The following is a 17141-nucleotide window of genomic DNA, read 5'->3' as shown; positions in this document are numbered from 1 at the left end:
GTCTGGCAAGGAAGCGGCCCTGTGCCCCCATAACTGTCACGCATGGCAGAGTGATCTTGGCCACAAGAGAGGCACAGCAGTAACAGTTTGTCATCTTGCTGTGTGCAGTGCTGCTTCTGGGGCTTTTGGAATGCTCAGGGTGTTTACTCAGAGAGAGAGAGCAGACCCACCTGGGACTACCACAGCAGGGCCAGGCCTTGCACTGCTGCGAGTCCATGGCAGCCCACCATGGTGCAGCAGCATTTGAAGTCAGGCTCACTGCTGTCCTAGCCAGCGCCCTCCACCCTTTTATCCATTCTCAGTTCCTCAGTGACCACAGAGGTAGAGCTTCCACCTCGCATCCTTTGTGATCGCCTAGTGAAGCTCATGGCAGATAGCGCCTTGTCACTGGTGAATTTCTTATTATTTTATTTTATCATTATTATTGTTTTTGAGTCAGGGTCTCTCTCAGTCATTCAGCCTGGAGTGTAATGTGCATAATCATAGTTCACCACAGCCTCAAACTTCCTGGGCTGATGCAATCATCCTGCCTCATAAGACTACAGGTACACACCACCACACTTGGCTAATTTATTTTATTTTATTTTATGGTAGAAATGAGATGTCACTGTGTTGTCCAGGCTGGTCTTGAACTCCTGGACTCAAGCAATCCTTCCACCTTGGACTTCCAAAGTGCTGGGATTACAGATGGGAGCCACAGCTCCTGGCAATGAATTTCTGTTAAATAGAAAGCACTCTAAAAATGTATACAATTTGTGGATGGGTCACTTGCAAGTGAGATGCTATGTATGGTAAAGTATGCTTTTATGTGTTTTCATTATTTTAACTTCCACTTAAAAATGTTGCCATGTCAGTTGAGGGAAACTGCTAGGGGAGGGAGGGGTATACCTCATCAACAAGGGTACCTGCATAATCAATATTTGTATACCTAACCCTGAAGTGTACTCTACATCTTTATAATAAAAAAAAATTATAAATAAAGTGTTGCCATGTATTGGTGACTCGGTGAAATAAAAGCAAAAAAATGAAACTTACCCTTACCTCTCATTGTAAAATTCTTCATTCTGCCCAACCTGGCCACTAACCAGAATTCTAACTGGGCCCATCACCCAGGGACCACCTAGACAATATCCCTGTCTTTAGTTCTAGAATTTTTAAACTCAGACCCTTAAAGACAAAAGATAACAAAGCAACTTGTAAATCACTGGAACCTCCATATGGTCTTAATGACATACAGTTTTCTAAATTGTTTTCTTTTATATAATGTATAAATCATAGGACGTGCTTCTGAGACTCAAATGATAAAAAATGATGTTCAGACACTAACAGCTGATCTCACCTCCAGAAAGAATTGATGCATCCCTTAGGTAACGGTCCTGATTATTTCACTTTCCTGGCATCTTCCTGAGTCCACACCACCTGAGTATCCTTTTGTGTCCCATGTTTCTCATATCCTGTGCTGTTCCATACCAAACTGACCTTTCACGGTCCTGAATCAGGTATTTTACAATTGCAGCACTTTTTTCTGTGTCTTTGACTGTAGTTACTCAAGTTCAAGCTTTTAAAGTAGTGATCTTTCCCTTCTTCCTTTCTGAAAACCCTTTAGGAGGGTCCTTTTCTTCCAATATACATAGCAAATGCTGCCACAACTATCAGTTACCAAAGGAATTACTTCTCTCGTTTTCACACTGTTAATAGCTTCTTTCTGCTCTGTCCACTCTTTGAAATGCCTTCTGCTCTGTCGGTGGGAAGGGTTTTTGAGGTTATTCTAGAATTTTGAAGTATGAAAGGAATTTCCAAGTTAGGCATGACATGAAAAGCTTGTGTGTGCAGGGCTGCTGTGTAACACAATTCCAAGGAACACTACTATTCTCTTCACGGTCTATGTGAGCATTGTGAACTGGAGCCATGTGTGCACAATCTGCGTGGAAACATTAAGCAGTCCTGCTGGCCAAGGGGCAGGACTCGTTTGAGGCTATAATGTGTTCTTTGTATGCTATTGCCTTGCTCATGAAGAAAAAGGAGGAGGAGGAGAAAGAGAAAGAGGAGCAGAAGAAGGATAAAGAGGAAGAAGAGGGGAGAGAGGAGGAGGAAGAGAAAAAGAACCATAGAGCTAGGCCCTCTGCCAAACAAAATACACACTCATTCTCATTCTCTCTCTCTCTCTCTCTCTCTCTCTCTCTCTCTCGCTCTCTCTCTCTTTCTCTCTCTCTCTTAATTACTAAATAGGAGATTTTTACTTATTCTTTGTGGGAATGATTGACTCTTGCAATGTACCACTCACTGTCTTGGACAATGGTGAACAAGCCAGAAACAGGTTTCCTTCCCTTATGCAGGTCACAACTTATGATTTTGATAGAAGTGCTCATAAAGTCAACTATGATTCCATGGCAGCACAAACACTCAACACAAAGAAAACAGCTAAAATTGCCTTCATACCCTTCTCAGAAACCCACACAGGCTACCAGTTGCCTTTAATCCATTACATCACCAAGTGGCCTTTCTGTTTAGCTTTTATTTTTTCTGTAACTCCATATTTCAGCCCCTCCACACTGGAAAATCAGGCCACATCCTTGCCTTCGCAACAGCTCAAACTCTCCCAGCTGGAAGCTTTGCCTCAAGCTATTACCCTCCTTCTTCCTTTCTGCCTGCTCAAATGTGTCCTACCTTTGGCTCTCAGTTCACCTCCTCTAAGCAGCCTTCCCTGATGGAATGCACAGAGCTCCATCTCCTTGGATCTATGAATACAAATTATCCTATGCTATTTTGTGTGTAACAATGTGTTGCTGTGTAATAGTTCTCATGTGTGTCAATTTCTCTCCCCTCTCTCTCCTCTCTGTCTCTTCTCTTTCTTCTCTCTCTCTTTCTCTCTCTCTCTTCCCCCATTCTCCTCTTCCTCCCCCCACCAATATTTTTTGAGGGGGAAGACTCATTTCTAACTTCATTTGCAGCCCCCCTCCATAGCCCCCATGCCTGTGCCTAGCACACAGCGGGTGATCAATAAATCTTTTTAATAAGGAGCTGACTCACCGCCAGCACTCTGGCCCCCTTGGCTCAGGTTGTTCCAAGGCATGCAGTCTTCCAAGAAAAGCTGGCTTTCTTGGCTTCCTTCCATAGTGCTGGTATGAATTTCAATGCTAGACCTTCAAAGAAAGAAAGAAAAAAAACTCAGAAAGGGCCATCCTACCCTGGGGTAATTGTGAAAGAAACAGATTCCCAGTGGAGAGGAGTCCTAGGGGCCACTTGGATAAAATTTACACCTGTTTACTCACTTTCCTTTAGCAAAATAAAACTGAATTTCTAACCTAAGCTAACATTCACTTAAGTGCTTACAATAAGACATTTATATGTGGGTATGTGCACATATGCATGTGTATAAATATATATTAGCATATAACATATACATTTTATAGACAAATATACATCTACAACAGTCCTAGGGTTTAGGTATTATCATAAAATAGAGCATAAAATAGAGACACAGTAACCTGTCTAAAGCCACACAACTGCCAAATGGTAGAGCCAGGCTTGAGTCTGAGCTGTCTGCCTCTGCACCATATACTTCCATACTATACCTCTGGGGATTAATTTGTGTCCTTGAGTGTGTGTGAGTGTGCATGTGTATGTATATCTGTGTGTAGGTAACACAGAATAATTTTAAAGTGCAATGTTTTATCGACTTGGTATCCTTCTTGCTTTACTGTGATGAATCCTATATTGTATAATTGACAGATATCTGCTTTATAAGAATAGTGAGAACTCGGTGGAGTATTTTTCATACGTTTCTGGCAAAACTTCACCGACCTAGAATAATAGATAACTAGTTTTCAAATAATTATCTCCAAAGAAGAAATGTCTGCAGTTATACACAGAGACCCTTTCACTATCATGGTTTTCTTTTTTTTTTGAGTTGGAGTCTCACTCTGTCTCCCAGACTGGAGTGCAGTGACCGCTCCCGGCCACCACAGCCTCGACCTGCTGGGCTCCAGCGATCCTTCTGCCTCAGCCTTACGAGTAGCCGGAATTACAGGCGTGCTACCATGCCCGGCTAATTTTTTAATTTTATTGTAGAGATGAGGTCTCGCCTGCCCAGCGGGTCTCGAACCCGTGGGCTCAGGCAATCCACTCACCTCAGCCTCCCAAAGGCTCGGGATTAAAGGCTGAGATATAAAACAGAAACGTATCCTTTCCCTGTCTAGCCAATCTCTCTGCTTGGAGCTGAAGCCATTTCCCCATTAGTTGTGTTACATAAATATGTTGCATTTTAAATTTCCGTGGCTTTTCCTCTCAGCCATCCTCAGTTGATACATAAAAGGCATGAGGTAGAACTTACCCCTTAGGGATGTCCTGTGTTTTAGAATTTCTCACTTTCTGGGATGCAGATATGGATGCTGCAATGAACACTGGCCTGGCTGGTTTGACTCAAAGCAAACTGTGTCTTTATCTCTTTCATCTGTGGAATGAAGATCACAATACCTCTTGGCAGTGGGGATTGAGTCAAGGGACACCATAAATGTGGAAATATGACTAAATGGAACACTTCATACGTGTGTGTATACTTTTGACCCTGGCTGCAACTGGCAGCAGGAAGTATCTCTCTTCTCCACTTCCGACTGTTCTTTTGTGTTTCTCTCCCCTGTGCTCCTTTCCCCCAGCCTCCTCCTCTTCACTTTGGTTCCTGGGCAGCTGCTACTGTGAAGACAGTGTAGCTCCCATCTGCTTTCAGCATATGGGACCAAGGCTGTTGCTTCCAAAGTCCTTGTGTTTGCTGTTCAGAGCAGGGTGGGTTATTGTGTGGAAAGTGAGGCAGAAAACTGCAGCATGATTTAATCAATCTTTGTTAAATCTTCATGTAATATTGATGGAACCAACTGATCAGCATCTATCTACTCATCCGTCTCCCAAAGAGATAGATGGATGGATGGATGCTCATCTACCACAGAAAATTTGAGTTTCCTTACACATCTCTATAATAAAATATAAATAGATAAAGTTCAAGATCAAGGAAAGCATAGAAAGTACAGAGGACTGAGACCGAGAGGAAATTAAAACATAAATCTGCATATTAGAGGACCCATAATATTATTGCCAACCCATGATTTTGACTCTGAGTGTGCTAGCACCCAAGCAAAAGAGGAACCACTGAATTGTCCATAAAAAGAGGAACCACCCAATGTCCATAAAAAGTAGAGCAGTGGCAGGTGGACAGAATATGTCAAGCAAAGCTTTCTCTTGGCATCTAGATCTGAAGAAACTTTTTCATGTGTGTTCCTAGTAGAAGTTGGAACAGAGTATCAAGGATTCTAGACTCAACACTCATGCAAGAGCTACATTCCTAATAAGATTTAGAACAGTCTTCTTTATCAAAGTATCAAAGAATTCTAGTCTCGACATTTATTCTAGAGCTGGGTTGCGGTTAAAGCTTCAGGTAAACCACATATACAAAAAGAACTGCTGGCTGTAATGTTAAAAACATAGAACAATAACCAATATCCTGGATTTAATCCTTCTGGTTTTGGTTCCATGTATCCCCATTCTATATGTGCAAAGTACAGATGAATATCAACCAGAAAGCATTAATTCAACTATTGCTGAATATATTGGTCGCTTGTCCTAGGAGTAGATGTTCGGATCAGTTTGTTAGGTAAAGAAGCTATGGACATCCTCTCTGAGTGGAGTCACTCTTCAGTTGTAGGTGCCACACTACTCGGTCCAATAGATCATCACTAAGGTTACGGAAGGTCTAATTTTTTAAAAAATCACCTTCACAACTGAAATCACACTGTAGGCCAGGCAACAGTACTGTATTCATATAAAAATATATTGTTTGGGAATGATAGTGACAGATTTACCAGAACTAATCTAACAGCTTTAGACCTAGAATTTGAACCTATCCGAATGAGCATCTGTACAAAGTGGCCAGATAAGGTCATCACCAAGAAACTCAACACCCTCTACTGCAAGCTTAAAATAAAACTATCAGTTGATTGGAAAAAGAGTGTAATAAAGTGTTGCTTTCCTGTGATAAATCCCACATTGTACAATTGAGAGATACCTGCTTTATAAGAATAGCAAGATCTCAGTAGAGCATTTTTTATACATTTCTGGCAAAACTTCCTCAACCTAGAATAATAGATAACTAGTTATTTTCCTTGGCATTTATAATCTCATGGTGCTTGGAAATATAAGTGCTAAATATTTTAAGTTGCAGACGTGCTATCCATTAAGTTTTATGATGAGGCATTGAGTATAGGACTGGGGGATGGGGCAGAGGGACAGACTCAAATGCCTACAGGGCCCAGGCAGGTCATGGAAGTATGTGAAGTGGACTGGTTGCAAAGAAGGGGGAATGGGGGCAACAAGGGTGTCTGGAGATCTTGTACCCATTCAGAAAGTGGCAGTAGCTGCTTCCCTTATGTTGATTGTTGCCACACAGCACTTCAGACCCAGGTGTGCCCTGCCATACAATTTTAGGCAGAAATCCACATTTCCTGTGAGATTTTTCTGATTCCTCAAACACATCATGACCAAATTAAAACATTCCTATGGACTAGATTCAGTCTCTGCTCATTTTGTACCCAGTGGACTACCTATGTAAATATTAAAAAAAAAGAAAGCAAAAGAAAAAAAGCCAAGAGATTGAGTTAAGAAGACACACGCACGTCCATGCTTTTAGCCAATTATTGTAGATTCACTTCATTGAGAACTACAGTTTTCTTTCTAAAAAATGAAGACAAGATTAATCTTTGAATAGGATTAGCCAGCATAACCGTGCAGAATTCTTGTTAAATCCGTTTGAATAAGAAGAGAGCTAGATCTTAAAAATCATATTGCAAAACTAACAAAGCAATTGCTTGTCATCCACACTGGTCTTTTTATGTGATCTGAAATCTCAAGCCTCTCAGGTACAAAATACTTTCTTTCATCATCCTTGTAACAGGTGCAGCATTTCTCAACTGAGTTTATGGGGGTTTTTGTCTCATTTATTTATGGATAATATATAAAGAGAAAGCCCAGAGAGCCTTTTGGGCCTACCTGTTATGCAAAATTTTCACTTAGCAAAATGAAGTGCCCCAAGCATTTTGTAGTGAAGGCACAGGCTGCTATTTCAATTAAAAAAAAAAAATTTTTATGTTGGATTACACTAATGTTTCCCCAAAGTTTTCTGTTTGGGAAATGTAGGGAGTATAGTATATAGGCAGTCATAAAAATGTTGATTTCAGTTGTCAGATGTCATTTTAAAAACTGTGTAAATCTAAATCAAATTGGAAATGTGCCTTCATGCCACTTGTTTGGTGCTCACCTGTGCTGCTTTACCTGCTGGGAGGCATGCGGAAGCCTCAGGAAGCCATGAGAACTAATCAAATAATAGCTCACACTGCCACATAAATAAATTAGTCCCTCTGTGAATTTAACGTGAATACATGTTAAATGCTCCAGAAGGCACATTCTGGCCTCACTTAGTGAACGGAGGTACCATTTGTCTTTCTACAAGTCTGGTGACCTTCAAATGACTAGGTGGTTTGGGAGAATTCCATTTTAATCCTAAGTCATGTGAAAATGGGATATTCTTCACCATCAGAGGTTAAAGCATGATGGTAGAATTGGGCCCATTGCCAATAGATGGATTCACTTCTAGGGTAGAGAAATGCATGGTGTAGATTTAAAAACCACTTGAAATGAGAAAGATATAAAAACTAATATAAATGAAAACAAAGCAAGCAAAAATAAAACTGTCTTAGAAAACTTGAGTATCTAGCAGTGACTCAACAAAAAATACACTGTTGTAAAGTGAGGGAATTTCTGTTTTAGTCAAGACTGCCTGTATAAAATAGCTCAAGTCAAAAGAGGAAAGTTACTGTAATGAAATGTCTCCTGGAATTGAATACCTTCCAGGCCTGGAATGATAGTGGAGAAGCAAGTGTTCCATCTCTCTCTCTCTCTCAGGTGTTGCATGGTCTCCCCTTTCTGCATCCTTCTGTCTCCCCATCTTTCTCACTTGCCTGTTGCTGTTGTACTTGGTTCACATGGACCCTCCACCTCTTGAATTTTTAGCCAGTGTGATTCCATAATTTATCATCCAAACCAGGTGACTCCTTTGAATGTGAAAGGGAGTAGGATCAATAATTTCTCCAAGACAACAGGTGTAAACTGGGATGTCCCAGGTGAACCAAGACAGGATCATCCCTCCACTTTAGATACCCAGAGTCTGTCTTTGATTACTGTACCTAGGACTTTTGGTTCAGGCTGAGTTACCATTTGGTTAACAACTCATTCTTAACTAGTCTACTGGTTAAGAATGGGGTCTAACAGTATAACCAGAACATCAGGAGCTGGGAGCAATGACAAGTACTCTTAGGAAGTGTGGACAGAGCTGGTAACTGTGGCAATGTTAGGGATTCAACATGTTATAGAACCAGAAATATTTCTCCAGAAATGTTGCTTTGTAGTGGCCTCTTACAATTACTAACTGTGACTGCAAGCAAAATTTGAGTTTAAGCTCATTGGAGCTCCAAGATTTCAGAAGTCAAGAAACTGAATGTCTAATCTATATGGTTCATCTTCCTTCCCCATTTGCTGCCTGAAACATACAGATTTTCTCAATCCTGCTTCCTTTGTCTTAGCTTAGTCTATAATGTTTCTGCCTGTCTTTCAGTAGTGGTTAACTGTGATTTTTTGCCTACCTTTAACATACTCTCCTTTCTTCTGATAACAGAAGGTCAATTACCCTTTGGGTCCAGACAAGACTGGCTCAACTCAGACCAATTGGTATTGATCCCTTGCCATAGAAAATAGACTCAGAAATGGGTTCTTAATTTAACTTGGTTCAAAAAGATTCAGTCTTGGGCTTTTGTTGGAACGTTTTGGAAATCCTAACAATACCATTGGAGCTCTTGGACATAGCTGTTCTTGAAAATGGAATTTTAATCCAGTATTTTTCTGTTTTGTGAATTATGAAGGTTCTATTTCAATAGTACTTGGCTGAGTTTTCCACCATTTGTCAACAAAAGAATTTTCACTGATAACCTTCCTTATACTCTTGTTTCTGTTCTAGTTCAGTCAATTATCCCTCTGTCCAGGGCTGACCCTTATTCCATCTGCTTATTGGACACCACACGATTCTTAAATCTTGGGTTTTCTTTCTTGATGGGTAGAGTGTCAGAGCAAGCACACAATGTTCAGACAGGAATTAGGGACCGACCTAGTTCAAGGCTCAAAAAAAATGGGCAAACTTTTCTAGGCTTTATAAATAGTGAAACTTACTATTTTACTACTATTTAGGTAACTGCTGGACATCTTAATGAATGTTCATTGGTTTTGAAAATATATATGAAATTTGTGTCTGCTTGCACAAGCCACAAGCCCAACTAAATTTACATAAGATTCTTGACAGGTAGAGAGTTGACAAATACACAGAAAACTCCTAAAAGTCCTTTCCAGTGCTTTGCACCAGTCTTTTGGTTGAACAAAAATAGTTCTAGGTAAGTGCTATACAAATTATGAACTACAGATTTGGTTGCTTTGTAACCAAATTGTAAGACTTTGAGTGAAGAGTAAACTCAAATAATATATTCAGTTTCTTAGCATTCATGAATGCCTTTGTTTTAAGAGAGTTTAATTTGACAGTTGCTTTCAAGGAATGCTGACAAGTTCTTTTTAAAAAGGAGACAAAAGCACTAAGAGGGAGACATTAGCTTGAAATTTGGTGAAGTTGTCCATTTTTCTAATTTTCTCAAGTATGCAATAGAAACATACAATGTCTTACAATAATGCTATTTACATTAGACACTCAGAGAACCCACTTTATATCTAAATTTTTTTGCCACTTTACAAGTATAGCCACTTGCATGAGGTATAAGAAGGGCCATTCTTATGCTGAATTTTACTCATCAGCAGAATACCCTGCATATATACATGTTTGGAATGTATTCACTTTTCTATCCCCACTTTAACTCTCACCCCCTGAGATTCTATGCCTTTCTCTGGAAATGCAAAATTCATTTTGTGTTTACCTAACTTTGTTAGTTGGGATGAAGAAGGTATGGGAACTATTTTATGTAGATATTATATTCCTCCCCATTAAAAAAAGAGAGAGAGAAGCAGGCCGGGCTCGTGACTCAGCCTCTAATCCTAGCACTTTGGGAGGCCGGGGCAAGTGGATTGCCTGAGCCCAAGGTTTGCAGACCAGCCCGGGCAACTTGGTGAGACCTCGTCTCTACAATAACTCAAAAATTAGCTGGGCATAGTAGCCCGTACCTGTAGTTCCAGCTACTTAGAAGGCTGAGGCGGAAGGATCGCCGCAGCCCAGCAGGTCGATGCTGGGGTGGCCGTGAGCATGCTACTGCACTCCAGCCTGGGCAATGGAGTGAGACTCCAACTCAAAAAAGAGAGAGAGAAGCAAATACATTGACATACTTAGAAGTTCAGATAGTGAATAGATTTTGACTGGAAGTGCACGGTGGACCAAAGATAATTTGATTTCTCTGGTGATATTTAACTCAAAGAACTTTTCAACTTTTCTCTCCTCTCTTTCAACTTTTTTCTTTAGGTAAATAGAGAAACTGAGCTTGAATAGTTAAGTTTGCACACACCTGATTAGAGAAGCAAGTCAGTGAGAAAATTCCTGATTTTGAGGCAATTGCTTTGGAAGATCTAGACCAGTCAGGAGGTGGAAGTAGAAACATATCCAAAAAGAAGAAAGAAGAAGAAGAGAAGAAAAGAGAAGGGGAGTGGGGATAGGGGAAGAGGGAGGGAGAAGGAAAAAGGAAGAGAAGGGAGAAGAGGAAAGGAAAGGGGGAAAAAAGGAAAGAATGCTTTCACTCATTCATTTACTTATGCATTCAATGATATTTATTGGATGCTTACTACGTATGAGATATTACACTAGACACTAGGATTTAATGATGAGTAAATTTTTAGACCTTCATTTAAATATTTTAACTTTATAGTCTAATTAGCAAGACAGAGCAAAAATAATACACCAAATAGTAATTACTATACCATATGTTATACAGAGAACAATAAGAGGCACACACAGAACAGAAGACCAGCATTCCAGCTGGTGACATCACTGTCCGCTTGAATGATGTCCTGAGATACAATCTCACTTCTCCACCTCTGACCAAATAGAGAATGTGGGCAATAAAGCAGTCTACCCTAAGGCAGTTCCATCCCAAAGGGGAAAAACACCCAGACCGTGAAAGCAGGGAATAGAAAATTGAACGGGACAAGTGGTTAGTATTGCTCTCTTCTTTGTATACTGATTACAGAAAAATAGATATATTTTCCTTCTTTGGGTACCCAGTAGAAAGAGCTTAATTTAGCAAACTTGAGCTGATGAGCTAGGCATAATTGAAATAGGCTATCTCTGCACATTATTTAAGTTCTGTAACGATGTCTATAGTTTGATATATTGGTTTTTTTTTTAAAGCCATAGAAAAAACGTGGAACCAACCTTACTGCCCTTTAAAAGTAGACTGGATAAAAAATGTGTGATACATATACAAAATTGAATATACACAGTCATAAGAAGGACAAAAATCATGGACTTTGCAGCAAATTCGATGGAATCGTATACAATCACACTTAGTGATCTATCACAGAAACAAAGAACTGAATACCACATGTTCTCACTCATAAGTGGGACCTGAACATTAATCACAATAACACAAGGGAGGGACTGGCAATTGTGGGATACTGCCGGGTGGTGGGGGTGGGAGTGGGGTACATAATAACACAGAGGGTACCTAGTCTTAAACCAGGGAAGTGCGGACTAGTTGGAAGCCCAAACTTCACCTGCATGCAGTTTACTTGTATACCTAATCCTGACCTGTACCCCACATCTTTATAATAAAGTCAAATTAAATTAAATTAGAGATCCACATCATTACTATCATATTGTCAGTTATATATTCTCTGGTATAATTTTGAGACATGTGGCCAGAATAGCTGAGGTAGTCAGACAGGTATTATCTTTCCTGGCTCAGAAAGCTGTGGCTATCTTAGTAAATAAACTCTTCATTTGGAAAGCACTACAGACAATATCACTTGTAAATAGCAGCTACTTTAGAGAAGCAAGCAAACAAAACCAGATCCCTTCAATCTAGTATTTTAGGAATAACAGAACAAAAATAAAATGGTACATCTGAGTAGTCTGTATTGACCCACAAGTATAACTATGTGCTAAATTGAAAAATAATGATTTGTCAGGAAGAAACCTAAGTCAAACCTGAGACTCAAAGGGAAATAATTGGAATCATGGCTGTAGCATGAAGCCACTGTGTCCATGGTTATTATTTATATGATAGAGAAAATTACATCTATGTATTTGTGGCAAAAAATAACCCCAGAACGCAGTGGTGTACAGCCTGAGAGTTTTTAACAACAATGCCACCAGGTCATCCCCTTCAGAAACAGTCTGGGTAGACTTGTCCTTTGGAAGGAGTTCTCATTTTAATCATGAAGTGTGCTCCGGCCAGAGGCACTTGGCTTTTACTAGTAATTGAGGGTGGTTCCTCATCCTTATATACTCCACCCATTGCCCTTAGGCTTCTGGAATACTCCCCAGGGCTATTTTTATTCCAGAGCAGCAGCTCTAATTCACATTCTGGTATCTCTTCTATCCTGAGCAGCTGAAGGAACCACTAGACATCTGCTTCGACTTTATCATGTAAACAGCTGGTCTTTCTTTCCTCTCCTCTGGGAACCATTCTAGCTCTACAGAATTAAGAGCATCCTTCAAACAAATGGTACCTGCAGATCAAAAGGCTACTCTATTCCCCCCCCCCACCCCCAAATATGGACTTTTTGCTGAAATGTTCTTCAAAGGTAAAAGTACCTGCTCGGTTCAAAGAGCCCCCCCCTCCTCTTACCCCAAATCCTGTCCCTCTGTTTGAAGAACTGAAGAAGACAGGAGGATGGGTTATTACTGTTCCTTATTCTTTGGGGTCCTACAAAGTGACTGCCAGAGTCCTTTCTTCTGGAGTCTGAGGAGAGAAGAGAAACAACTGAGGTTAATTTTTTGGTTTTTTTTTTTCCTTTTTACAGTTTTTATATTTGTTTGTTTGCATCTTGTAGAAACATAGACACTTCTTTATTTATACACATTAATTTAACTATTAAAGGTGAAGGTTAATTGTGAAGAAACATTCTTCTGACAGACTTCACCATAGGCAAGAATTAATTGATAATGATTTCCACCCCACCCCTCAAAAAAGATAATGATTCCTGGACTTGCCAGGATATTCCTGATTTTCTAATTCCCATTAATCCTATAAATACATCTCAAACTTGTCAAAAAAGTCTCTGATATTTGGTTTGTTAAATATAGTCCCTGTGCCAGGATTATAAGAAGCTGTAGCTGGGTTCGGTGGCTCAGTCTGTAATCCCGTGCCTTTGGGAGGCTGAGGTGAATGGATTGCCCTTAGCCCGCGAGTTCGAGACCCGCCTGGGCAGGCAAGACCTCATCTCTACAATAAATCAGAAAATTAGCCGGGCGTGGTAGCGCGCGCCTGTACTTCAGCTACTTAGAAGGCTGAGGTGGAAGGATCGCTGGAGCCCAGCCCAGCAGGTTGAGGCTGCGGTGGCCGGGAGTGGCCACTGCACTCCAGTCTGGGCGACTGAGTGAGACTCCAACTCAAAAAAAAAAAGAAAAGAAACTGTGACTGTGGACTGACTCATATCTCTTCCAAATTCATATGTTGAAATGCTAATCTCCCAATGTGGCTGTATTTGGAGTAAAGAAGTAATTAAGGTTAAATGAAGTCATAGAGTACAGCCTTTGTCCTATAGGATTAGTGTCCTTCTAAGAAGAGATACCAGATGGCTCAATGGGTTTTTCTCTGCCATGTGAGGACACAAGAAAAGTTTTTGCTTACAGCAAACTATAAGCTAGAAAGAAAGCCTTCACCAGGAACCTAATGGTCTGGCACCTTAACCTTGGACTTCCCAGTCTCCAAAACAATAAGAAAATATATTTGTTTTTTAAGCCACATAATCTGTGGTATTTTGTTATGGCATCCCAAGCAGATGAACACTGTTAATAATGTAGTCAAAATGAAGTTTTAAAATATCAAGCACAGTAGAACTGATACAGGCTAGCATTTATTTTATAGACTATTTGCATATTGCATGGATGCTACTGTAATATAAAACTTCTCTTTTACATTTTCCTTCGGAGACAATTAGCAAGCTACACAAGAAGACTGGCTGTGTAAATTTACAGTCCAAATCTTGTTTTTTTAAAAAATGAAAAATAATACTTTTCTAATAAAAAATGATACTTACATTAAGAACTCAAATTTCCCCCAGATGATACAGACTTGCAACTGTGGAGAATATTCAAAAGACTATTTGTTGAACAAATTAATTTACCATAGACTTTGAAAACCCAAGCAACAGAGATGCCTAGGACTCAAAGAACTCACAGATGGGTAACAAAAACCACTGCTGGCAATCTCTGAGAACTCAGAAAGAACTGGAGAGGTGCCAGGAGACTGACGCTGGGTAAATATTGTCCAATATATTTTTCCGAGAGAAAAATGCAAATATAGGAAATTGTAGTTTAACAGACTTGATATCTTGACTCTCAATAAAATTTTATAAGCAAATAAATAGGTTTAGAATTTGAGGGCACACAGTCAAAAAATACTGTTAAAATTAAGATCTACTTAGTCTCTGATGTTGCCTCTGAGAACAAATTGGAGAAACGAGCAAAATGACACTATAATTAAGGAGCTTTGTAGCTTTATGAGTTGTTGGGTAATTTTGTGTGAAAAGTGTTGACACAGAAAGAGCTAACAATATATTGTTCCATGAAAAAGCAGGTTGTGAAACAATAGAGTACAATAATATTGTTGTAAATAATATAGAGATAGATAGATATCTTTATAGAGCTATATAAAGAAAAATTCCTTGGAGAGTCCCAAAACGTTATTAGTGGCTATATCTGGGGATTATCTTTCTTTCTTGGCTTTCCTTTCTGCATTTTCTAAACCTTATAAAATTAAGTTATAGACAAGTTATTTTTTTAATTGCAAAAGAAAACAGTCAAAAGAAAAAAATCACAAGAGGACAGAAGTATTGATTAATATATTGATTTTATGTGCAGGAGAATGTTATGAAGAAATGGCATCTCTTTCACTGTAATGTGGAACTTTTATTATATCAGTGTCACTATATTCTATTAACGGAAGTTCTCAAAACTGTTCTTTTTTCCTGTTATCACAGTTTTTTACAAGAGGGGAAAAAAACTTTCTTATCACCAGGGACACAGTTAAAAATACAGATTCTGGGCTCTGTCATTCTGATACAGTATATTGTTAGCTTTTTCTGTGTCAACACTTTTCACACAGAATTACCTAACTACTCATATAGCTGCAAAGCTCCTTAATTGTAGTGTCATTTTGCTTGAAATCATATAGTCATTAACAGTGGGGTGAAGGAGACTATTAAATTACCTGGGAAGTAATTCATAATACCTCACATGAATAGAGCTGGTTACAACATAATATGATGCAGAAGCAATTCTGTAAGTAGGAGGAATTTACACACACAGACAAACACACACACAGACACACACACACACACACACACACACACACACACTCCAAAAACACCAAAATGTTAAAAAGAAGTAATTACTTGTCTAATAGGATAATTATTTTTATTTTATTCTTCCTGATTTATTGCATTTTCCTAAATTTTTAATATTTTTTTGTGTTGGTTTTGTGGTTATTTTTAAATCATCACTTACATCCTTTCTTTTATAAAGATACACTTGCAAAAGATAAAGGCTTGACAGTAAGTTTCATAATGGAAATAAATTTTTGCCGAAAGAGCTACTCTATTCTTATAAAAAAAAAAAAAGATCCACATGGAAATATTAGCTAGGTGGAGGTTTTCGATTGGGATGGGCCCTTACAAGCTAGTGAAATAGTGATTGTTGAGGATATGATATAGATCTAATTTTGATTTATATTTCCACTCAGAATTCCTTCATGTATTCTTCTCCAGGTCTTTTGGAATAGATTGCCTTCCCTTATGTAGGAGGGGCAGCAGTTACATATTTTTATGTATTTATTCTCCAAGATCATTCAGACTATCAGTCCCCACATAGGATGGACCCCAGGGCCTCATAAAACTACTCCACCAATTAGTTTCACAAGTTTGTTAGTCATTTTTCCAAATTTACTGAATTTACATTTTGGACCTGTTGAGAGGCTGCTACTACATCAGCACCATGTTATGGAGACTAGAGATAAATAAAGCTAAAACTTCTGCTACTGTTTGAGTATCCCCTCTGCAACTCACGTTAACATTTAATTGCCAGTATTAAAAGGTGGGGCCTTAAAGTAGTGATTAGGCCATGAAAACTCTGCCCCTGTGAATGAATTCATGATGAGAAAGTGGGTTCAATGTTATAAAAGCGAGTTCAGCTCTCTTTTTTACTCTCGCTCTTACCACTGCTTATTCTTCTACCTTCTGCCGTGGTATGACAGAGCAAAAAGGCCCTCACCTGACACAGGTCCCTTGACCTTAGACTTCCAGTCTTCAGAACTATAAGAAACAGATTGCTGTTCTTATAGATCCCATCTGTGGTCTTCTGTAATAGCAACACAAAATGGACTAAGACAACTTAGACACATTGCCCTAAAGGAACTTGATTCAGGTACAATTATGGAGATTTTGACAAACATAAAATTCTGTAAAATATGAAATATGATAGTGAGTTGAGCAGAAGAGATTAGAACAAAAGTTCTCATCCCTGGCTACACAGAAGAATTAACTCTGGGGGCTTTTGAAAAAATAGAAATGCCTTGTCCCCACCACTAGAACATTGATTTATTAGTGTAGGGTGAGGACCCAATAGCCCACAGGTTAAAAAAGAAAGAAAGATAAAAACCTCCCCAGGTATTTCTGATCTATAACTGAGTGTAGAGACTCCTTGTATTACAGCGACTAATTCTGCCTGTGATTTTCCAGACACAGCAACGTGCAAATGCTGGTTGAACAGAATCCGGGAGAATGAACAGGAGCTTGATGTCAAAGATAATCTTATAGAAGAAATAAGGGTTCAGAGTCAAGAAGCCTGGCCAAGACAGGTTGATCTGGGAATTTGTAAGTGGTTCAGTATGGCAGGA

General features: G+C 39.3%; 1 protein-coding gene across 1 annotated transcript in view; it reads left to right on the top strand.

The window, feature by feature from the left end:
- Nucleotides 1-215: 215 nt before the first annotated feature.
- LOC103253341 (histone-arginine methyltransferase CARM1-like) overlaps nt 216-17141 on the top strand; it is a 147347-nt gene continuing 130421 nt past the window's right edge. Inside the window, exons 1-2 of the mRNA XM_021709420.1 lie at nt 216-321; nt 16984-17130. Coding sequence (XP_021565095.1) covers nt 216-321; nt 16984-17130 — 253 coding nt within the window. The remainder of the gene's footprint in view (nt 322-16983; nt 17131-17141) is intronic.

Source organism: Carlito syrichta, unplaced genomic scaffold, assembly GCF_000164805.1.
Source record: "Carlito syrichta isolate Samal-C Ts95f unplaced genomic scaffold, Tarsius_syrichta-2.0.1 Scaffold222196, whole genome shotgun sequence".
In the NCBI taxonomy this organism is placed as follows: domain Eukaryota; kingdom Metazoa; phylum Chordata; class Mammalia; order Primates; family Tarsiidae; genus Carlito; species Carlito syrichta.
The sequence above is the reverse complement of the archived record's forward strand: the minus strand, read 5'-3'. Positions and strand labels throughout refer to the sequence as shown.